The sequence below is a fragment of the Gigantopelta aegis genome, chromosome 4, assembly GCF_016097555.1.
Source record: "Gigantopelta aegis isolate Gae_Host chromosome 4, Gae_host_genome, whole genome shotgun sequence".
Classification (NCBI taxonomy): Eukaryota; Metazoa; Mollusca; class Gastropoda; order Neomphalida; family Peltospiridae; genus Gigantopelta; species Gigantopelta aegis.
In genome coordinates, this window is record NC_054702.1 from 96,925,777 (window position 1) to 96,950,590 (window position 24,814).

Below are 24,814 nucleotides of genomic sequence, written 5' to 3' on the forward strand. Positions count from 1 at the left end.
TTACACTTCCATAATCTTAAAATGCAGAATGGCGGCATTTTGAAATCCAGGATGGCCAATCTAGCAGCAGAAGCCCTGCTTTTTAACTAACATAAAAATCTCTGATATATATTTTTGCTGGTTATTAACCATTGGGTTGCGTGGACTCATCACACTTAATAATTTTAATTATTCAAGATGGCCGCCATGGACTCGCAAATGCGCTGAAAATGCTTCAGTTATAACGAACAGACACATAGTTAAACTGCCTTGTGACGGTGCATTTTCAACTATTTACACATCCATAATCTCAAAATACATAGCGGCGGCAATTTTGTAATAATCCATTGTGTTCAATTTTCTTTCTTATGGCAGTCATAGAACTAATTGTTAATTTATCTTGTCATGAATTTACAAAATACATATATCTGCAAAGATCTTGGGACCAGAACTGAATATTTTGTGTTCATATCGTAATACGTTCACATAGCATTACTTTGAAAGATTCCAGGTAAATTATGGCACAGGGCTATGTTTGTAAGTCCCGATATGGTGATGAACGTAGGCCCCTTTCATTGACCAGTGGTGCGGCATGCACACAATAAATCATCAAAGCAAGCAAGATTTATGGAGACAGTTTTCACCAACAACTTGAGAAACAGCTTACTGGCAATGAAAGCGTGAAACTTCTGCACCTCAGAAACTGTGTGTCTCGATATACATCTAAAACTAACCTAGCAAAGTATAACACTAATGATGATACTCTAGCAACCCCAAAAAAGGTTTTGAGTCTGATGCGAAAAATCCCCACCCCAAAACAAACAGAAAGATGGACTCCAACATACCTATGTTGTTCAACACATTCTGAGCATGCATGGCAGCCCTACAAAGAATACCTTCTTGGGAAAATGTGTTACTCGTACTGACAAGTGGGCAAGTGAAGTGAGAAGTCGTGCTGAAGATGTGGAAAGTGACCTCCATGTTAGATATTACAAGGACTGCATGAGCTTATTGATCAGTAAAAGGTTACTTTAATCCAACAAGGCACAACATCCAGACAAGTGGAAATATATGAAGCCCTGCAGCACGTGACAGACATCCTACATGCAGACAGACGTCGTATATGGAACTCAACTGAACTCTTCGAGTTATACCAGGGCAATGATGGGCGTTCTATATCGTGCTGTAGACTCATTAAGGAGCTTTGAAGTCATTTTGGTGCTGAATTTACTGTACTTTCATCCCCAGACGCTCAGCAGCAGTGGCTACAGCTGCAGGTCCCACAAACAAGGACTATTCTATGTCAACGATGGTCTTATTCGGGTAGTGGTTAACAATATCGACACAGACATTAGTTCTCCAAATGGCAAGCTTTCCACCCATTCTCTTGCAATGATCATTATTCAGCCAGTATATATCCCCTCCAGCTCTGTCATGATGGTTTCTCTGATCTAAGGTCGAGCGATGATTGACGTAACAGCTACTGTTGAACAACATCTTACGATCATTCCTGATTTGTTAGCTGCATACGGTCTGTGGTTGTAACACCATGACAAAATACTTTGAAATCGGCATGGCTGTTGCCCTAAAATACTGCGAACCGGTCATTATTACATGGGTGACACTAGCCGTCTTCAGTCAGAGGTGACTTCCCAAGCATCACCATTCATTATGGCATGCTATGGCCAGACTAGATCCAAGTAGGTCATAGTGTGGCTGGTGCACCTAAGTTTGCCTCCTTGACTACATCAAGGAAAATGTTTCCCGAACCCATCTTCAGTTAACAGTCTGGAGAAATGCTTTGACAGCAGACCCATCACCAAGGGATCCAACGACAAATAGTTGGTCACGAGAGGATATCCAATCTTAGAGCAATTAATTATTCATACCTATGATCAAACTATATATTATGAGGATCAATTAGTGTATGTAATTGATTGCTCACCTTGATATAATCAATACAGTAGAATATTTTGAGTTAATTTTTGGTTCTATGGTGGCCATATTGGTTAACATTATGGTAGCCATCTTGTTTTCTGAATAATTCTGCCATTGCTGTATGGTTCACAGAACATTATTTCTCAAAACATAAACAATATTGTCTTTTTCCTTCTATATTATTAGCTTTATATCATTATATATACACTTGCAGTTCTATGGCAGACATATTAGATTACAAAATGGCCGCCACTTTGCATTTTGAGATTATGGAAGCGTAAATTAATAATCAGTAGAGAGAAAAAAAACTATATCAGAGAATGTTGGGTTCCTCCTCTTGGCTGCCGGCCTATGGTGACTACGTGTCAGAATTGCCAAATGTCTGACATCCAATAGCCAATGATTAATTAATCAATGTGCCCCAGTGGTGTCCTTAAACAAAACAAACGTTAAACTAATTATAGTTAGAAACAAGTTGCAGCATATTAAAGATTGGAGACTTAGTTTTCCAGTTTCGTTTATGGACTAATATTGTTTTACACTTGTTCTGTCCATACATTGCTAAAAATAGATTTTACAAAATGAACGTTAACTGTACATTACAGAATTTCCCAAAAAATATTAGTGCTTGTTGATATGTGTATCCTTACCAGTCAAATCGTATCTGCAGTAATTACATAAGGTGTATGTTGAAAGCACTATTAGTATTTTTATCCTCGCAGAGTTGTTTCCCATAAGCTCGCTTTGGTCGTCCTGATGTTAATAAAGTCACCAGCATATATACGTCTTACTCAGATGCAAATCGGAAGGCAGTAATGTTTTCTTAATACACGTAAATTGCAAAATAGCACTTTTGCTTGCATTAGATCGCAATTGCTACTTGTTTCCTTTCTGTGTATTTAGTATATGCATGTCTGCCTGTTCGAATAAGGATTCCCAATTTTATGCGAAACGATTTGTCAGTCCCATAAATGTGAAGTCCAGTTTCAATGATAAAACTCTTAAACATAATTACTCTTTAAATGCTCATGTTGAATGCCAAAATACCAATTACGCCCCCGCCTTCCCTTCATGTTTTTGAGATTGAATAGGGATTACCAGTTTTATTTATACGTAAAGAACAGTCAGTGCCTTGCCAGAGGTGTAACCCTGGAGGGACGTGCCCGAAACCATAGGGGTATTGGGGCACGTAAAAAGAATAAGCCAAGACAAGTAGCGTAAGCCTCGAGTATTATATGGTTAAACAAAACCCTGCCGAATGATGACTTTAAAGGGAAATAAATAAATAAATAAATAAAAAATAAATGTTTTATTTAACGACACTCAACACCTTTTAATTACGGTTTTATGTTGTCAGACATGGTTAAGAACCATATAGATAATGATGGGGGAGGAAACCCGCTACAGCCACGGGGCAATTCTATCTTTCCCGTAACTAGAAAAAACACGATTATCAAACTATCTCTCAGATATTTTATTTAAATTAAATTTGTTTTGTAAAAAACACCACTGTTAAACAATAGTTTATTTATCATCTAGGTATGGATCAGAGAAACGTTTGGTAATTATGATATATATTATTAGGAAGCACGTATATTTTCGACTAGCAGCAAGAGAACTTTTATTGGCATCCATATTACAGACACGCTGCACAATGTACAGCCTTTAGTATACCATTAATAACAGCAATAATAACAACCCAAAAATGATCACCTAATGGGTTAATCTCTAGGTGTCGATACTACAATACCGCGCATCAACTTCGACCGTTTTACCACTGGGCTACGTCCAGCCCGATGTTTTAATTGAGAAACACCTTCTAGCACACAGTAGCCTAATAAAAGGAATTACAACACCATTTATAAAAGTACATAAGTTATTTTTCAAGAATTATGGGAACGATCAGTAACAACATCAAAAATGACGTACACATTATATGTAATGGTTCCGACACAATAGAGCGCATTAACCTTTATTAATACCTTGGCTATTGGATGTCAAATACATTTATATAACCAATACTCGTATAAGGATATAGAACAAAAAGTTAAACTACATATTTAAGTCAGATTTAATAAGACACGGGTCTAAAGGCATATGTCACGGATTTAAAGACCATTTCTCTAAAAATCTATAATAAATAAAAATTACATCAAGGTTATACACAGAGCAAAATCTAGCTATTTCACCAGTAACTGAAACTGATGGAACGAAATCCATGTCAACGCCTTCCAATTTTAGTTTTTCTAATTATGGACCATTCCATGATTCTAGCTATTTTTACAAAATATCAGGATTTTGAATATGGGGGTACAAGGATAGTGACCTCAAGTATCATCTATTGACAAATCAAATTATTTAGAGTCGGTAATATTTTGTTAGGCTCTGATCGTCAGTAGTCTGGACAATCGCCTTTAACCGCGAGCAATCGTATCTGGCCAAAACCACTACCGGAAATATTACGTAACTACTAGCCACATGGCCTATTTACACTGGCTGGGTTGTAGGCGTATTATCGAGGATTTTCATCTGCAGAATAATTTCGTACTTAGTTGCCTATCTGGGTTTAAGTGCAATGAAACTGAAAACACGGCCCTCTAACACAATTAAAATCGCCACATATACAAATGACCTTAAGAGCACAGTTACCGTCAAAATGGGGGAGGTAAACCCGCTGGGGCCACGCAAAATAACTCAGTTTTGCGATTATGATAAGGACTTCTTTGTAAATCTACAAACAGCATTTTATTTAATGTTAAAGTTTTTTTGCTGCAAAAAACATTATATAGAGCACAATGAAAACTGTTTTATCATGTGTATTGGATGCCAAACGTTTGGTAATTATGATTGAGTCAATGTGAGGAAACCCGCTATATTTTCGATTGCGCAGCAAGAGACCTCACCGTATGCAGGATGTAACAGACTTTGGACATGGCCAATACCAGAGCAAAACTGACCAGTCGTGGTGCATTGGTAAATTCACTATCCGTAAAATTCTGTGATATTTGTGTTTTTGCACAGTTCTTCACACTGTTTTTGTTTAAGTCTTGAATTTTTATATTGATGTTGATCATCACTTTATTTATTTGCATTACCATAGTTTGACACCCAATAGCCGATGTATTTTTCGTGCTGGGGTGTCGTTAAACATTCATTCATTCATTCATTCATTCGATATATTTGTGTGGTGATGTACTGAAATTTGTTGACAACTATAAATATCTAGGTCATATTATATGCAAAAACATGAAAGACGATAAAGACATTAAACGACAGTATAGAGCCCTTTGTGTACGTGCAAACATGTTGTTGCGGCGATTTGCAAAATGTTCAGAATCTGTTAAAACACAATTATTTGTGAGTTATTGTAGTAATTTGTAAGCGGGTGCATTATGGGTGAAATTTACACAGAATACCATGAAAGATCTTAACATATTTTATAATAATGCATACCGATGGATGATCGGATAACGACGACCATACAGTGCCAGCAAGATGTTTGTCAGTCATCGAGTAAAAAGCTTTGGCGCTTTACTTCGCTCAACGGCATATTCGCTGAAGAGCAGAATCGAAACAACTTCAAACGACCTACCTCACTTGCCCATCTGCGGTGTACAACTGTATACGTCAAATCTGTATGTGTAAATCGCTGGCACAAGCTGCTGTATATTATGTAATCAGTTTTGTATGTGATGTTTATATATGTTTTATGGATCTCTGATCTGAAATAAAAATCTGTTATTATTATTATTATAAAACCATCTTCATACGATAAGAAGAAGCTGAAAAACGTACTTTGATAATTTTGGCAGCCATCTTGGATTTTGCCACCTGGCGGAGTTAGCCCACACTTTTGAGAGGGTCACCCCCGCTACTTTTATTCAGAAGGCTTTGAAGATATCAAGAACACCTTCAAACATTTGTCCCCGTAAATTGGTCACGGAACTGTAATATTTTGCCTCTACTATTAATTAACATAATGTTCTATGCTATATACATTTCTAAACAAGCGATACGTGTGTATCTTTTTAACATCATTAGTAATACTATTAGCCCAAGAAATATTTAGATAATTAGTTTACCTATCTAAAACATTGGTAACAAATGAAATAGGTATTAGACTATTTACATTAAACAAATGATCTACATTATGATCCTCGAGAAAAAAAGCGTATTATATGGAGTAATACAAGTTTTTACAATGACGTGACTTTTTTTTTTCCAGTCCCGATAAAAACCTTTCTATTCAACCTGTCATACTATATTATAAAGTCGCTCAAATATATTCTGAGTTCACACTTCTGTCTGAACTGGAAAACTGTGTTTTCCCTCTTGACAGCCCAGAACAGGTGACTCCAATTGTTGGCCAACTCTGTTATGAAATGTTCACCCATAGACAAGATGAACTTACCAGACCTTCTACAACACCAACTTGGACTAACACATATACACACTACTTATACATACGTGTACATATCGTATACATATTACATGCATATAATATTCATACCATCATTACTATTACTATATATCTGATCTAACCATTTTATGTTCTTATTATGTTGTCCAATGTATGTCATGCCATTTTATATGATCCATATATAAATGAAATGATCTTTCCACTGAGACTCCATGAATGAGTCCAACCCACATCGCCGTTTACAGCATCGTTAGGTAGGCCTATGCACTTTCCCACACCCAAAAAATATCAGCAAGCTAGATTTTCAACTTTACCAATTACACTATTGGATTATGAAGCTTACTAAAAGCCGCTAAAAACAACTCGCCGCAGTCTAGACACCCCCCCCCCCCAACTTCAATTGCAATGTCTTGCAAGTAGACGTCACTAATGATAATCGTGTATGCACCATGCCACCTCTATGTCATTTCTTTTATTCCTAGCCATTGAAATTGGATAAAACACCACTTAAGACTGAGTCGCCATTGTTCATTAGCTTCGTCTTTCCCAAACTGTCATGACATGCATTCGCTTTTCTAACAATAAACACGCTTGCAAAAGTAGGCTGAAAAAAAAAATACTAATGAGACTAACGTAACCAACGATTTTACTGAAACTTAAAAAAAAATGTGTTTATGATATAAAAATATAATTTATTGATTGCGTGCCTGGAAGAAGCTACTATTTTACATTCTAAGAGCAATTTCAGAAATTTCTAAAACAGTTTAAACAATTAGTCAAATAATTTACATGTCTTCTTCCTGTGGTTTGATCCACATTTGTGTAAACTTCCTAACACTATTTTAAAGTGGGCTGTATGCCACTTGATAAAACAGTCGAGAAATATAATTTTGGAGTAGATGACGTTCTTCTCTATGGCGGGGCGTGAGGTAACCGAGTGGTGAAACGTCCGCTTGATGTGCGGTGGGTTTGAGATCGGCGTCAGTGAGGTAACCGTTCCAGTGGTGCACCACAACTGGTATATCCGGTGGTAAGTGCTATCCTGTCTGTGGGATGGCGCATATAAAAGATCTCTTGCTGATGGAAAGAACTAAGGCAACATATAAATAGTAACAGCAAATTTCTACTGCTACCAGAACCCTCGTCCATTGTATAGTCCAGGGAGTTACATAAATCTGCATTTATTTTTTTTGGTGCTCGTCAGTAAAATTTCAAGATGGCCGACATGATAGTGGTCAGAAAAAAAAAAAATGGTACCAATGGATTTCTGGTTCAGGTAAGTCATGGGAACATATGACAAAAATGTTATTAACTTTAGCAAAAAATGCAACCTTCAAAAATTTAACATAACTACCTGGACTAGTGTCGGGAACTTTACTGTCTTACTGGCATCCGTACTGACACCGTACTGACATTCAGACCAACATTACATGTGTGCTTTATTCTCTAATACTGAATTATATATGGTCTCAAATACCAAGTGTGTTCCCTTATTTCTCTCCATCAGTATATTACGTTCAGCTTGATATTTCTGTTGATGATTACCATATAAATAATACGTTAGTGTTCAGCTTGATATTTCTGTGGATGATTACCATATAAATAATACGTTAGTGTATTGTTTAATACTTTTAAAGGTTGCATCCTTCCTTGATAACCTGCGCTTTAAAAAAAAAAAGTGCCCCCCCCACCCCCTTCCTGGATCCGTTATTATTGCTGAACTTTTTATGGCTTCTATTACACGGGTATATCAAAGACCGTGGTATCTGTCTGTTAGCTGGTCATATAAGAGATCCCTTACTACACAAAATGTAGCGGGTTTCCTCTTATGACTGTCAAAATTACCATATGTTTGACATCAAATAGTAAATCAATATGCTCTAGTGGTGTCGTTAAACAAAACAAAAACTTAAAACTATTACAAAGGAAGTATTAATGGCATCGTTAAAGTTTTCTCGGAAAAAATACCTTCCTTGTTTGCTGTTCATATTTCAACAGCTCAGCTATCTGGGCTGTCTGTTCACAAAAGTGGGTTAGTTGTTAGTAATCAGTGAAAAAGGAAGAGGATGTAGTGGTCTTACACCTGGGTGGGAGCCGGTAGGCCTACCGGGCTGCGAACCCAGTAGGCCTACCATCGGTATACAGGCTGGCAGGTAATGGGTTCGGATCCCAGTCGAGGCATGGGATTTTTAATCCAGATACCGACTCCAAACCCTGAGTGAGTGCTCCGCAAGGCTCAATGGGTAGGTGTAAACCACTTGCACTGACCAGTTATCCATAACTGGTTCAACAAAGGCCATGATTTGTGCTATCCTGCCTGTGGGAAGCACAAATAAAAGATCTCTTGCTGCTAATTGGAAAGAGTAGAGCCCATGTAGTGGCGACAGCGGGTTTCCTCTCAAAATCTGTGTGGTCCTTAACCATATGTCTGACGCCATATAACCGTAAATAAAATGTGTTGAGTGCGTCGTTAAATGAAACATTTCTTTATTTTTTTTCATGGTTAAATAAAATATACTCGAGTACGTATACGGTATAGTTTTAATTATAATTGTTTTGCACCTGTATAATTTATTTCCCGAGGGAATTACTTCGTATTGATAGTATTATTTTATTTTCACCAAATTATTAGTTGCATGTATCTAAAATTCGGATAAATAATTGCTGTTTTTCCACAAATTATTTGCTGTGAAGTTTTTTCCAATTTGAGATTGGCGGTAAACCGTGTTAGGTCAAGTGTAACCCCCGTGTTAGAGTTATCAAGCATTCAATATGGCGGCATCAGTAGATTTGATGTTGTGTTTGAGAATGAAACATTTTTGTTGATATATTGTTTCATTATATATCTTTGGTGCATACGATTGCATCATTGTTTTTCGTATTGTTACAAGATGACTAGTACATAACTGTGGCTATTAATGAAACAGGTTTTATTGTTATATTAACCTAGATGTTAGCGGTGATTTTAGACGTGATCGTGACTTGACGAGGTGATAACCTGCTGTCGATGTTCACCGGTTGCGGACTTGCTGATTAATAGCGAAACACAAACATTCACAATGGAATCCGATACAAGTACTAGAAGACGTGTGAAACTGTACATGTTAAATGAAGATCGACAGTGGGACGATCGAGGGACGGGTCATGTGTCTTCTGCTTATGTTGACAGGCTCAAAGGAATGTCATTACTTGTCCGATCGGAAACTGATGGTAAGATAATAAAATCAGGAAAAAAATAAGAAAATATATTTTAAGAAACCCAAACCCCCAGCAACACATAAACTAATCCAATATCATTTGTTTTTCAAAGAATGGTTTGTATGACCTAAAAAGGATTATAGTGTTTCACCCCCCCCCCCCCCCCCCAATGATTATAGTATATTCCCCACATTATGTCGATTATAATTTACTTGATTAGAATCTTATGGTAACACAGTATTCAAATAAATATATTATGTCACCTTTTTATCATATACTAATGAAAATCAAAAGTTTGTATATATATATATATATATAGGTAGATATATCATGAGTACTGTAGTTCCTTTGTGTGAAGAAAAGGTCACACATGTATGTATGATTATGATAACATGAATAATTGTTTGTGTACCGGACTTTATTTTGTTATAAAACCCAGGTGAGTACAATGTCTCACTCATTCAGATGAAGTTGGGCGAAAATAATCAAATTAATAAAAAAAAAATAGCTATGCTTTGAGATCATATCTACAGGGAAGGCAGGGAATCCGGGTCGTTTCGCCCTTATTCCTATTCGACCCCGAGTCGTTTCGCCCTTATTCCCGTTCGCCCTGAGTCATTTCGCCCTTAGAATGAGTCGTTTCGCCCCTATGTATTGGGGTGGTTTTAGTATGCAAAATTTGGTATATAAAAATAATTTTACCCATAATTTTGTCGTAATAGTCACCTAACGGGCAACAAGGTTGTAGACTTGAACGTAAAGTCCGAAACAAAATGTGGACAACTACAATAAATTGCTCCTACCTTTATTTTCGTTAGATTTTACCCACATTTTGTCCAGATAGAAATCTTGAAAAAACAATTACAATGGCATGGATTCCACATACTAGATGATAACCATGTCACCTGTATCGACTTCGCTGAGATCGCATAGGGCAAAAAGCATGTAATTTTGTGCCAGCTGCCATTTTGACTTTTTATGGAATATTCTACAAGAGGGGTGAAAGGATATATGACTTAATCTAACAACCGTTGAATGTAATAACATGTTATGATATAAATGCAAATGTGATGACGTCATATTATTTTATTATTATTAATATTATTTGATTGTTTAAAGATACCACTAGAAATCATTGATTTTATATTAATATTTTAGTCTTTCACCCCTCTTGAAGAGTATTCCATAAAAAACCAAAATGGCAGACAGCAGAAAACTGCATGTATTTAAATGTAAACTGAAGCAAATGGACCTTTTAATATTTCATCATAAATCTTCTTCAGCATAGATGTAAACATGACACATCAATGGATATTACAGAGGCCAATTTGGCAAATTTGCAAAAAAGTGCCCCCCCCCCCCCCCCCCCCCCCCCCCCCCCACACACACACACCAAAGCACTTTATAACTAATATGTCCAATCGACAATATCATAGTGTAGGCTAGTCTTTGTACTTATTAATATAAAATACGTCAGGCCCGTAGGAACTGGGATGGTGTGAGGGGAGGGGTTCTTTAAAATATTGCACATAATGACATATACATATAAATGGTGTTTATGGTTGATAAAGGGTTACACATTGATAACCTATATCTGATTTGCAACATGTAAACAAATTTATTCATCATTCACAAACATAAACAGTGTTCTCGCTGGGTGAAAATTAAAGGAGGGCGGCCGGTCGGCACCACACCCTTAAAAAAAAAAACCCAAAAAACAATAAACGTAGAGCAAAAAAAAAAAAAAAAAAAAGGGGGGGGGGGGTAGTTTGGTTATCATATTGTTGTGTGTTGGTAGACTTTGAGAAAAGACATACTCCTTATTTTGCCTACAAAAAAGTGCAAAGGGGTTTATAAAAAAAATGAACCGAAGATGATATCGATCTGACATTCACGGGCAGTTCCGGTTTTGCTGGACCGATCAAAGTTTTAATATTATATTTTTTAATAAAGATTCCAAGATATACGAAAAACAATAAAGATGTTTGTAAAGTGATCTCCTAATGTCAGATACATTTTTGTTATTTCCATCTTCATCGAATGAATCGATCGCTGTGATAAAGCGTTTTTGTAAAGGCATTTAATATTATTTGGCACTCAAGATAAATTATTTTAATGATAAACACTACCACTTCCGTTGTTTTTATAAGCGTTCATATCCCCTCAAAATCAAAAGTTTACAATATTTTATAAAGATCTGCTTAATAAACAGAATAACAAAAAGTAAAAATCATGTTTCAACCAATTATATCTGCAACAGAGGACAAAATATCAAACAATAGTTAGTGGAAACAAAAGACAGAATGACCGTTCTGATCACATGACAAATTTGGCGCCAAATAAGAGGGTTTGTTTTCAATCGGAGATTGCCGAATCCGTAAAAAATAAAATGTTTTCATTGCTTACATAAAATATAACTTTTATTGTGTCTATCAAACATACAAAGGGATACAGATATTGGACAAAATAGAGGCTGTTAAAAATACTGTTAAATTACGTTACGGTAACTGTCGTAAATGTTTTGTCAATTGCTTTTTCGTACACAACGCAGCTTGTTTCCTTTGATGTTCAGTGTGCAGACTGATCGTTGTTTTTTGTGTGGAAAAAAAGTGCATTTGGAAATAGCGGAGATAAGTGCTGGAAAATAAAGAGCGGTGCTCAAAAATAAAGGATGGCGTTCAAAAATAAAGGAGGGCGGGGAACGTGAAAGGAGGGTGGCAAAATGGAATAGCGGGGCGGGGCGCCCCGCTTAAATGGAGCAGTGAGAACACTGATACACATGAAGGCGAAACGACCCTGTATAGAGGGTGAAACGACCCGGTATGGGGTGAAACGACACGAGGCGATCGGGAATAAGGGCGAAACGACCTGATACCGAAGGCAGGGATAGGTCTAGGTGAACAGAAAATGTTGCAAAATTATATTGTAGTAAATGATCAATTATTGCATGAAATTATTTTGCCAAAATTAGTCAGTTGGTTTTAAAATTCTCAGTTGCAGAATTGGGCGAGTGCCAAAGCTGGCAAGACTTCCAAACATTCCAGCATTCAGTTCATTCAGACTTAGGGTTAGTGATAGGACTTATTAGTATGCATGCTGAAACGTTCGGAAGTCTTTCCTCAAAGCTAGCACTGACAGGGAACATTTTGTTTTTAAACTTTTATTCTACAGTCTGTTGGTGATGATGATCAGTTGAAATGTTGAGTACTCAGTGCTTTAGAATTAGATTGCATCAAAGTCGAGGCGATTAACATTGTACCCAAAATAAGTTTGGCCAAAAGAATCACGCCCCAAATTAAGTACAAACATGATGACCTTAAAAATATATCACCTGAAAGCGACTGAAATGTTAAGTTTAATTGTACATTAAAATAACTTGAAAAACAGTACCGAATATTGACAACTCTCCAGCAGCTATTAATGACAGTAATGAACTAAAATGATCTTCCTGTGCTCAGAAAAGACTTGGTGAGATCTAAAGCTCTTGTATATGTAGAGACTATTTTATGTTTGTTTTCAAATAAGTCCGGCAAAAAATTGGGTTGTTTGTTTAGGATTCCGCCAGAATCATAAATGTGATTTAATATAGATCTATCTATAGAATAGATATTTTGGGATTCCATCTCATAATCTTACGCTTCCGACACAGAATCTGTGATTTACAGAAGCATGGAATCATGTTAAATTCACATCCTGCAAGTGATATGTGTCAATGTGAAAACCCAGGTTACATACAGATTTGAAAAGGCCTGCAACTTTCTTGGACTGGTCATTGGGCGGATATTTTTCCGAAAAGGCCTTGAATTAATCAAAACCCATAAAAAAGACAGAATTTTGGAAAATCAGCTTGAAAAGTCCTTGAATTGCATATTTTTGTATATAGCATTTGTACACTTAAAATATGTCCACATACACCAAAATAACTTTCAGTCATATTTATTTGCTACAAAAGTCTTCTGGTTTTTTTTCCAAATGCCATGGGCAGGCTTTAAATTGCCACCAGTGGACCATTCACTCAGAATTTTTTTGTTGTTAAATTGCCGTGGGAGACAAATTCATAAGTTCAAGCCCTGTTTCAAGGCTATGTATACATACAATATTACTTGTAGCTGAGCATGACATAAAAATTATGTTTAAAAAAAATAATAATACAAAAAATTAAGATCTGTAAAAATCAGGAATTCATGGTCACAAAAATAGTGAACACCGTTTCTGATCTTCAGTTAGCTATGTTGATCTATAGTCCTTTCCATCAGGGAACGCCATTCTCTTACTATGGTATTTACTACAAGTTATTTATTTCTGAGCCAATTGTTTTTTAAATTGCACACAAAAATGGTTTTATTTAAATTTTTCTTGAGTCAAATCAAACTGAAATTATTTACAAAAAACAATGTTGATGAACGCTGGGAAGGACTGTAAGGCCAAACAAAAAAAATAGGTGTGTTTCCGGTCGACCGACCGTCCCTAGTTTTATTATTATTATTATTATTAATATTATGATAGCATTCAATTTAAAAAAAAAAAAAAAAAAAAAACCCTACCTACCTACCCTAATTTTTTGCGGGATACAATCGGAAACACACCTCTTTTTTTTTGGCCTAAGTTGTTACCAGTGTCTGTCAGAATATGTAATATGTTATCCTATGAAATAAAAGTGGATGCAGACAATTATAATCATGTTTTCACAAACAAGATGGTGTTTAATTAAACTGTGACTGTATAATATGTATGACAATAGATTGAGCGATTAGGTGTGTACATATAACCCTCACAATAATATGACCTATATTCACACCTCTGCAAAAACTGTAAATAAGCGTCAGGTCCAGTACAGATTCATTTTGTCAAACATTTTAATTGAACTTTTAGCCAAAGTGTCTTAAGTTTAAAAACAGCTAGTAATGTGAGCCCCCAGGTATGAATGTTCAGGCAAGAAGAATTATTTAATTGAATGGAAAATTACATTTTACATTGTCTTTTTATCAGTGTAATAAAAATAGAGAATAAAATATTTACAACCTTACTGCAATATTTAAAACTTGTTAACTTAGTAGGATATGTTTTTAAAGTTTCCGTTTTAACTTAAATTAGATTGCACATCCCCCCCCCCCCCCCCCCCCCCCATTTCCAATCTTCAGTTTTAAAACTTTAATATTCTCTGATTATTTTGAGGGCAATAAGCAAAATATTTTTGTAATAGGCCTAGTATTAGTGTAGTAATACCAAAATAGAAAACACATGCAACTATTTAGCAATAATTTTAACAAAACATTTGTGTGTTGTAGAGCTGGGTGCTATTAAAATTTGAGGTTCAGTATTGATATCACTTATCAGTATTTTTGGGGTAATTTTGGGTATGGCGCTATAAAATTGAATGCAACCATAATCAACAGGGGGCTAATGGGGGCCTCCCTCAGAAAGAAAATGGGTTCAGTTTAGGATTAGGGTTAAGAAAATCATACAGTAATTGTAAGAGTAATTCATTTTGTCAAAAGGTTAACTTTAAAAAAAAAAACCTGCAAAAATATTTGGGTATGGTGCCATACCCATTTTACCCTCTGGCAGAAACCCTGCTCTGTATTGGTACGCTGTTTGGTATTGACACAGTACTAATACTGATACCAATATCGAGCAGTATTCTTGTTATACTCAGCTTTGCAGAGTTGAGGCTCACCCACTAATTCTAGCTCAAAATAAAATTAAATTCCATACACAAGGCTCTCGTCTGATTTATTCCCAACCCATTTTGCGTTTGTTAGATATATTGTTAACTGCTTTACTAAATGGTCGGAAAACATTTTTTCAGTACCAAAATTTTGGTATTTTGAAATTTGCTCGGTATGGTAAATCGGTATTGTTATGATACTGATACCAATACCGAAAGGTATATACAGTATACTGCCCAGCTCTAGTAGTAGGGAAAGTGGCTGTGCAATGTGCCCATCTTGCGAGAATGATTGAAAATAGTGTTTTTTAGTTTGTTTGCTATACAGTTTATTTAATCTCAAATATGACTTATGCTTTTCCCACCTACTTCAATGGAAACTCAATTTTTTTTTTTTAAATGTGCATAAGACCCTCTTGCTCCCCATCACTTCACTGAAAATAGTTGAGGAGAGTAATTTTTAGCTGCCCCTAATGTGAATTTTTATGTTATCAATATGGTAATATTTTAACCTTTAGACTACTGGATTAATTTTTAACAAAAACTACGTTGAGTGGGTACAAGTTTATAATTTTTACTCACATATATTCACTTAAATGTTTTATAAATACATGAAATAAAGTTCATATATAAATCAGTAAGTATTATTTTCATGTCTTTTTTTTGTAATTTTTATTATTTTAGATCTGCTAATGGGGATTAAAATTAGGCAAAAAAAAAAAAAAGTTGCGTTTACTTACGAGCATTTGTGGCAGCTGTCCAGTATTTATGTCCATTATTCCCGATAACAGTGGTTTTCTTTCTGACCAGAATTTTTTTTAAAACCCGAACTACGATTCATATTGCAATATTTGGTAATTTTCGTTGTTGGTAAAACGATCAAATTTATTATTAAATTAGCTGTCACAATCAGCTATCGATCCCTGAAAATATCTCGCCTGCAGTACTCAGAAGGTTAAATGACTCCCCCATAATCTAGTAAATTTCTCATGTTGAGGTCTACTGAACTATGAAAAGAATGTCGCCTGTCGCTTACTAGTGAATACAGTGGTGGTGGGGTGGTTGAAAGTGAACATATTAGTGTTTTTCCTGAGAACGATTAAATGTTTTTATTATATTTTATATTTAATTTTTAAAATTATTTAATTTTTATTATTGAAAAAATTATGTCATCATTCTTGAAGAACAGTATTTGACCGGAAATAGGCCCATAACTGTAAATCCACCTCCATTATCATGGTATTTGAGGCCCTAATGATTATTTTTTTATATTTATATATAATTTTGTTTGTTTTCCAGGATCTATTCTGCTGGAGTCGAAAATACAACCTGATACAGCCTATCAAAAACAACAGGTATGTGTATACTACTAAGTTAGACCATACCACATTGTATGTTGTTGTCTGCCATTAAATTTGGAGATTTCTTTTTGAATAATAATTATATGATCTAGATTTTTTGATTCCATCTTATAATCTTATGCTTCCTTCACAAAATTTGCAGGTCATAATCCTGTGAAGTTCACAGCCTTGTTCAAAGTTGTTGCTTACAGGTATTCTATATATATTTAATACTGATCAGCGCCATTTTTAGTATTGGTTAGTAATTATTTCTACAAGAATGCAGTATTTGACAAATGTTTCAGAAAGTCACTAGCCCTCACATATATATTGAAGTATTACATTTATAATGTCAGAAAACTTGAAAGTATAACTTTATTCTTGCATATTTTAGGAAACATTAATTGTTTGGTCTGAGGCTGACAACTATGACTTGGCACTCAGCTTCCAGGAAAAGGGAGGCTGTGACGAAATATGGGAAAAGATTTGTCAGGTAAATTCTTCTTTTTGTCTACCTTTTTTAAAATTTTTTGTGTTAATAGTTTAAAAGTGAGCATTGACAATTGCTTAGGCCAATTTTTTTTTTTTTACTTGTTTCCTATTACATGCTAGAAAAATATAGGGTAGGTAGGTAGGAAAAACATTTTATTTTGGAAAATAATTTTATTTATGGATATTAAATAAAGGTGTTGACTACCGGTATCCAAAATAACCTCTGCATGTATAGAAATGCATTATGCAAACCAACAGTACCATTCATCACAGTGTTTTCCCTAGAAATGAAGTAAGGCATGGTAAAGTGATGTTTTGGGGGCATATTTTATGTGCAGTTTTAAATATAAGGGCTTTTTTTTCCATTATAAAATTTTCAAAAGGACAAAAACCGTACGGCCATTTTATTTTAATGAAAAAAAGGAAATATGTAGTACTATCCACATAGGTGTGTTTAAAGGCTTCTTTTTACATGGGCAACTTATAAATTTATAAAAGGCAAGGCATTTTGATTTTGAGGGCAACATTGTGCTAACCTATCTGTGGCAGAGTATATACAAAAGACCTCTTGCTGTTTAATAATAGGCAGAAGGTTTACTCTCATACTAACACTTAACTTCTGTACTGGTCCAGGACAGACTTGGTTGAACCTTAATTGGATAGAAACCAGTAAATAAGTTATAGCAATTTCTTTTAATGAGAACTGAAAAGAAGGGTTCTATATTTATCTGTCCAACAATAATATTTAAAACAAATGTTATGAATATTATCTTTCCTAGTGTATCTAAGAAATGGTAGACTTACCAATTTTATAATTTGCAATGTTAGTTTTATTCTGTATGCATCCAGTATTAAAGTACAGTGAATAGAAAAGCAGTACAAATGCTCAGGATGCTCAAATGAATGTTGAAAAGTAAAGTTTGTTTTATTTAACGACGCCACTAGAGCACATTGATTTTTATCTTTAATATTATCGGCTATTGGACGTCAAACACATGGTCATTCTGACACTGTTTTTAGCAGAAACACGCAAAGTTCCCAGTGACCACTTACAAAAAATAACGAAACGCATCAGTATCGGTAAACATTCCCTCCCCTAGTTTATCAGAAGGTCAATAAATTTCTACAAGGCCAGTTTGTCGCTGGAATAAATCATTAAATATAGTTATTATTATTATTATTATTATTATTATTAATCGGAACACCTCGCTATGCTAGATGTAGAGTAAATCGGAAAAGATCGCATATATTCGTGAAAACAATTTTCCGACTCTTCGCCCGATATCTCACGAAAGTTGCCGAACTTCTATTTGAAGGAAAATAACTCCATCAGTCAAAGGTTAGAAGAAAACATTTCGTGGCTAACGGGTCGCCAATAAAACTAAATTTGCGACAGTAAAACCACTGATATAGTCTGCAAATTGGAAAACACAGTAGGGTTATCCCCTAAATGACACCAAATTAGTGCTTGTGATAGTTTTGGAATGGGTTCGTGGAAATCGTTGTTATATTAAAAAAACATTTTTGGATATACAAAAAAAGTTTTACGGTTGGCAGGTTCAAATTAGGGTCGGTCGGGTAATCGGAAACAAACAATATTTTATGATACACCATATCATTTTCTCAAGCATACAAACCCTATGTTGTGGGTGGGGGTGTTAATGCAAGCATACGCTTTTATAACACAACTTTAGATAATGATATGCCTTACAAAATAACATTTTTCATTGACACTTTTAGGGAGAGAAGGTACCAAAAATCGTGTCAATGCTATGAAAATGTGATATTTATGTTTGGCCCCTAATGTTGGGTTTACATTTTATTTTAAGTGCATTTGAAAAAATGACTGTCAAAAAGTATCTGTGGCATTACATACTTACAAGGCTAGCAGCTTTTTTAAATTCTAAATTTATTTGCTTTTGCAAATGAGTTAGAATGTATTATGTCTTGCAATATTATCTATTCGGCTATATTTTTGTGGGTTTTTTTTGGTATTGATAGTGACAGGACTTAAATGTTTATTATTTATAATGTTATAATATGAATAACAACCTTTTTTGTGGTCAATTATTTTTCAGGTTCAAGGAAAAGACCCATCAGTAGACATAACTCAGGACGTTGTGGAAGAATCTGAGGATGAACGTTTTGAGGACATGCCTGATGCAGCGCCACCTATTGACTTGCCGCCGTGTGAACTTAGCAAACTGGAAGATATTGCTGAATTATTTCAAAGTGTGCTACCTTCACCAATAAGAAGGGAAAAATTATCTGTTGCCATTGAAGATGACGGCTATATCAAGAAGTTGATAGAATTGTTTCATATCTGTGAGGACCTGGAAAATACGGAAGGACTTCATCATCTGTATGATATATTCAAAAGTATTTTCTTATTGAACAAGAATGCACTGTTTGAAATTATGTTTAGTGATGACATGATATTTGACATTGTTGGTGTTTTTGAATATGATCCGTCTTTACCACAACCAATCAGACACAGAGAGTATCTCAAAAGTACTGCCAAATTCAAGGAAGTTGTTCCGATCACGAACCAGGATCTTGAAAACAAAATTCATCAAACTTACCGTGTACAATACATTCAGGATGTGATATTACCTACGCCATCTGTTTTTGAGGAAAATATGCTGTCATCATTGACTGCTTTTGTATTTTTCAACAAAGTTGAAATTGTCAGTATGATTCAGGTAGGTACTTGCCAGTGATTGGTGTTTTTGTCACACTTTAATTGTTCTGGTACTGGGAACAGCACTGAGCTTCATTTGTTTATTATTCCATTTAATGCATGACAGCATAATCAGTTAGATGTTAAATGACTCCAGCAGGGTTTCTGCCAGCGGGTAAAATGGGTATGGCTCCATACCCAAATATTTTTGCAATGTTTTTTAAGTAAGTCAACTTTTGGACAAAATTAATTACTTTTATCATTACTGTATGTGTTTCTTAACCCTAACCCTAAACTTAACCCATTTTCTTTCTGGGGTGGTTGCATTCAATTCCAAAGAACCATACCCAAAAATTTCTTTCTGGCAGAAACACTGTCCAGGCCTCTGTAAATTGCAAGAGCAATAGTTTCATTTGTGCATCGGATAGTTTCATTTGTGCATCGCTCGTGTAAGTATAGTTTGCATAGCCCATTTTTCATGCACATTGAATTATGACATCATTTACATGCTCATGATGGGTTAACTGACAACGAAATGTGTTACCTGAATTTGATTTTGCGTAACCCATAAATTGGATTACGCAAATTTTCAATTCTCAGAGGCCTGTGTTGGTTTGTTGGTGGTGATTGGTCAACAGGCTAAAAGTAAGTGTGAGAACCTAAGTCTATGAAAATGATTTAATTTTTATGTCGTTTGCGTACATCTTGTTTTTATAAAACATGGCTGTAGACCATCACTGGTCACAACTTGGAATGATGTGATAGGCATAGATCTGTTATGACCAGTTTTGAAGATCACAAATTCCAATGCTCCATGCTAAACTTGCTGTTACAAAATTGAGGTAACTATATACTGGTACTTAACCTTCTGGATCAATAATTTTTGACAAAAACCACGTTGAGTGGACTGTACAAGTTTATAACTGTTACTCAAATATTTTTGCTTAAATATTTTATAAAAAGATAAAATAATGTTCGTATGTGAAAAGGTAAGTACTATTTTCTTGGGTTTTTCTAATATTTAAATAAAACATTTACAGCCATTATTCCCAATCAGTTTTCCTGACCACTTTTCAGTGCTATGGAATTGAATACAACCACAGTTAACTGGAGGTATGAGAGACCTCCCCCAGAAAGAAAAGGGGTTAAGTTTAGGGTTAGGGTTAAGTTTAGGGTTAGGGTTAAGAAAATCATACATTTATGATAAGAGTAATTAATTTTGTCAAAAGGTAAACTTTTTTTTTTTAATCTGGGTATAGTGCCATACCCATTTTACCCTTTGGCAGAAACCCTGTTAGCAGGTGAATTTTTTATCATGACCAGTAATTTTTTTATCCATTGGTCAGTATGGGAAGTCTTTTTTTTTTGGTAGGGCTAATGAATCATGGATAATTAATTTTTAAAATCACCAATCCCATGGTTATTGGATTTAAAATTTTTTCTAGAAAACCTGGGTTTCTCTTTTAGATAAATAAATAACAGATACCAGATAATACATATTACAATCAGTAATTCAGTAATATGTATTATCTGTTTGTGCTTAATCTAATACTTTTTCTAATTATTGTTTTGACATTATGCAAATATTTAATAATAATAAACATTATTATTAAATCTATCTTAAAATATCTCCTTCTATAAATGTACATGTCACCTTCATGTATTCCATAATGCATCTAAAAACAACTGGAAATTTTTAAAAACATTACTGGAGAGCATGCTCCTGAACTCCCCTAGCATTTTTGCACCCTTTGGGGGCTCGGTTAACGTCAAACTATTTTGCCAACCCTCTGAAAAAAAATCCTGGGTAAACACTGCTTTATCTAGTACATATATATGTATAATTGTTTAAACATAACTTTTTTGCAAGTCAATGTGTGCACTAGAGCTGCAACAAACCAAGCAACACGCATGATATGTATCCTGAATATAGCGAATAATATATAGGTCCAGAATAAATAATGTATTGCATGTTTATGCTTTAAAGAAAAAATTTATAATGCAAGTCTCTTTAAAAGTTTCTAAGTTCCTAATGAGGAATTGAGTTGATTACTTGTAGCTCGGTGGAGGTATGGTTTTGAAGTGGTACAGTGGCTGGATTTAGCCAGTGGTAAAGTGCTCGCTTGATGTGTGGTCGCTTTGGGATCAATCCATGAGCCTGTTGGTTTATTTCTCGTTCCAACCAGTGCACCACGACTGATATATTAAAGGCCATGGTATGTGCTATCCTGTCTGTGGGATGGTGCATATAAAACAGTGGTTGCAAAACAAGGCGTTGCGCGTCACATGCGGAGTTTACTACCAATCTAATTAAAATTAGCTCCACTATTACATGTGGATCTAACACCAGCCAGTTGGAGTTCATGTTCACCAATCAAAACCTTACTTGCAGAATCCTGCCAGTGATTTAAAAATAATTTGAAAACATTCCGAATTATCCTGAGGGTATACGACATGTTTCGTGTGAAGTACAAATGCCTTAAAACATGTTTTATTTTATAAAATAAATAATTTGTGATGTAAAAGTCAAGATTGATTTAGGTTTTTTTTTTTTTTTATAAATAAAATTAGTAAAATTGAAGGCTGATAACCCATCCCGTACGTATTGGTATGGTTCGCTGTACTGTGGCCACTAAAATAGACTCGCCCGATATTTTTAGAATTTGTATGCTCCCAAATAACGTTATAAAAGGCAAAGTGTGATTGGTCAATATTTAAATTATTATTTACAGACGAAATGTTACCTGGACATTGGGGACTACCACGCAGTGTTCTTAGTTTTAAATCACTGGCAGGATTCTGCAAGTAAGGTTTTGATTGGTGGACATGAGCTCCAACTGGCTGGTGTTAGATCCACATGTAATAGTGGAGCTAATTTTAATTAGATTGCGTGTACTACCTTCATTTCCGACTTCTATTTTCGCCACAGTTGCTCAGACTCCAGTTCATATTTTCTTGGTTCTTGTCTGAATGTATAGCTCGGCTTCTATGGGTTAATTTCTTCAGGAAAATTTTGAGTTTCCCATGAATACAGTGTCCATTACTGCTCATTGCCCCTGCTTGTTAAATATATTTTGTTTTGATTCAGGAGCAAACTTTTGTAGACCCAGTGATTTTCCACGATCCCGGAATTCCCATTGTGAAACAGAATTTACATTTGGAAACGGAATTACGATTTTCTGCGAAGTTAAAAAAATTAATACTATTTTACTATTGCCACACGCTGTAAAACTGACAATTGACCCGTGCGCAATACTATTGGCAAACGCTAGACTGGATTATGTGCTTCAGGGTAAAACAAAAGGTCACATTGGGAACCAATCAAATACTTTGCGAACGTTAGCAAAACGTATGCTGTCTGAACTTGGGGCTGGTTTACTGCTTAGTCTGTTGCGCCTGCACAGACGGGACATAGTTTTTTTCCAGGAGTAAGTTTAGCCAGTGGTTTGTCGCTAACGCTTATCTTGGAAGACATATTTTTAACGCTACACATTAAACCAAATGACCATTTCAGGAACCACCAGTCAAAATATGTTTGCAAATGTATAGCAAAAAATGGCTGGCTGAACGTTGCAATGTTACTTTATTTCCGCTGTGTCGTGTGCATACTTCAATTTGCAGATGACGTTAAACTGAAAGAGATGATAAAATAAATGTTTACGTTTTGTGAGCCCTAAGCCCCGTTGAATAAAGCAGTGCACGTAATTGTTGGACAATCATGCTTTATGTAGTTATTATAATTGTAGCCTTTGCTCCTGATGTGATTTTTCGCCACTAATATGTCGACGCCAGTAAATTGTAGGACCCTTTAATTTGTCACAACTTGTGTTCAATTGTTAATTACATATTGTAGTCTGAAACGGAATTTACAAAAACATGAAACTGCATATAGCTTCTTTTGTTTTTAAACGGAAAAACACCGAGTCATACTTGTTCTATTCTTGGGACAACAATTTCACCAACTATATGCATTACAAGTAGACTACATTGCACATTTCTGTGGTAACAAGACTCCAGCCCATAGAGCACCCCCCAGCCCATAGAGCACCCCCCCCCCCCTCCTGCGTGCCCCCATTACTGAGTGTCTGTAGCTCCCGATAAACCCCCCAACTCCTACTCTGTCAATTCCAACGCCTACTAGTACTTCGTTTTGCAACCCAGGCCTTCTAGAATAGGGTGCCCCGATGCCCGAGGCCAGTGTTTTTTGGATTCGGGCCAGTAAAAGTTCCTTTGTGCAATCCCGATGGCAAGTGGTTTTTTTTTTTTTTTTTTACGATCCGTCCTACGATCCGTCCTACGATCATATAAAAACAAAAGAAACATCTACAAGTTACTTCTTTCGATTTGCTATCACATGTAATATTTTACTAACATATAGTTGGCCACCAGTAATCTCTGACCCATCCATGACATCTATATACCTATCGATATAACTTTAAGTTATAAAGTTATAAAGTGTAAACATTGGAAAAACAAAAAGTTCATTGTTTTGCCGCCATTTTGTTTTTTACACTGGAATCCAAAGATTTGTTACTCTAATACTAATAATATGCAAAACGGTAACCAGTCTTTTATTAGTTTTAAAGGTTGCATGTCACTATTTACAAATACTTTATATGTGTAAATTATTAATTTAATTTATAAAATATGACATAAATTGCAAAAACGTTTTTTAAAAAGCTTAGGAACACCAGTATCATGAAATAGATAAATTTAACAAAGTACCCAAGTTGAAAAATTACTAATATGGTGTGTGTGTATTGGAGGGAGGGGGGGAGCCTTAATTATTCTAAATTGATGAAAATTATTTGCATATTTTTCTAAACAAACCATAAAGCATGCCCAATGAGCCTATCTGTTGTGTAAATTGACAAGTTGATTAAACATGATCTCAGTATGAAAAATGGACATTAAAAAGTTAAATTATTTTAATTTACTGTTTTTTGGTTTTATCAACAGTTAAAATTGGGCAAGTGAATTTTTGACCATGGCCAGTGAATTTTCAAATCCACTGGCCCTATGGCAAGTGAATTTTAAAAATATTCTAGAACCCCTGCAACTGCTGTAAAAGATCCCTTGCTACTAATGCAAAAAATCTA

At 35.2% G+C, this 24,814-nt stretch overlaps 1 protein-coding gene across 1 annotated transcript in view; it reads left to right on the plus strand.

Moving 5' to 3' along the window:
• Positions 1-9,118: 9,118 nt before the first annotated feature.
• LOC121371497 (serine/threonine-protein phosphatase 4 regulatory subunit 3A-like) overlaps positions 9,119-24,814 on the plus strand; it is a 55,248-nt gene continuing 39,552 nt past the window's right edge. The window contains exons 1-4 of the mRNA XM_041497428.1: positions 9,119-9,547; positions 16,503-16,558; positions 16,938-17,036; positions 19,114-19,737. Coding sequence (XP_041353362.1) covers positions 9,397-9,547; positions 16,503-16,558; positions 16,938-17,036; positions 19,114-19,737 — 930 coding nt within the window. The 5' untranslated portion in view covers positions 9,119-9,396. The remainder of the gene's footprint in view (positions 9,548-16,502; positions 16,559-16,937; positions 17,037-19,113; positions 19,738-24,814) is intronic.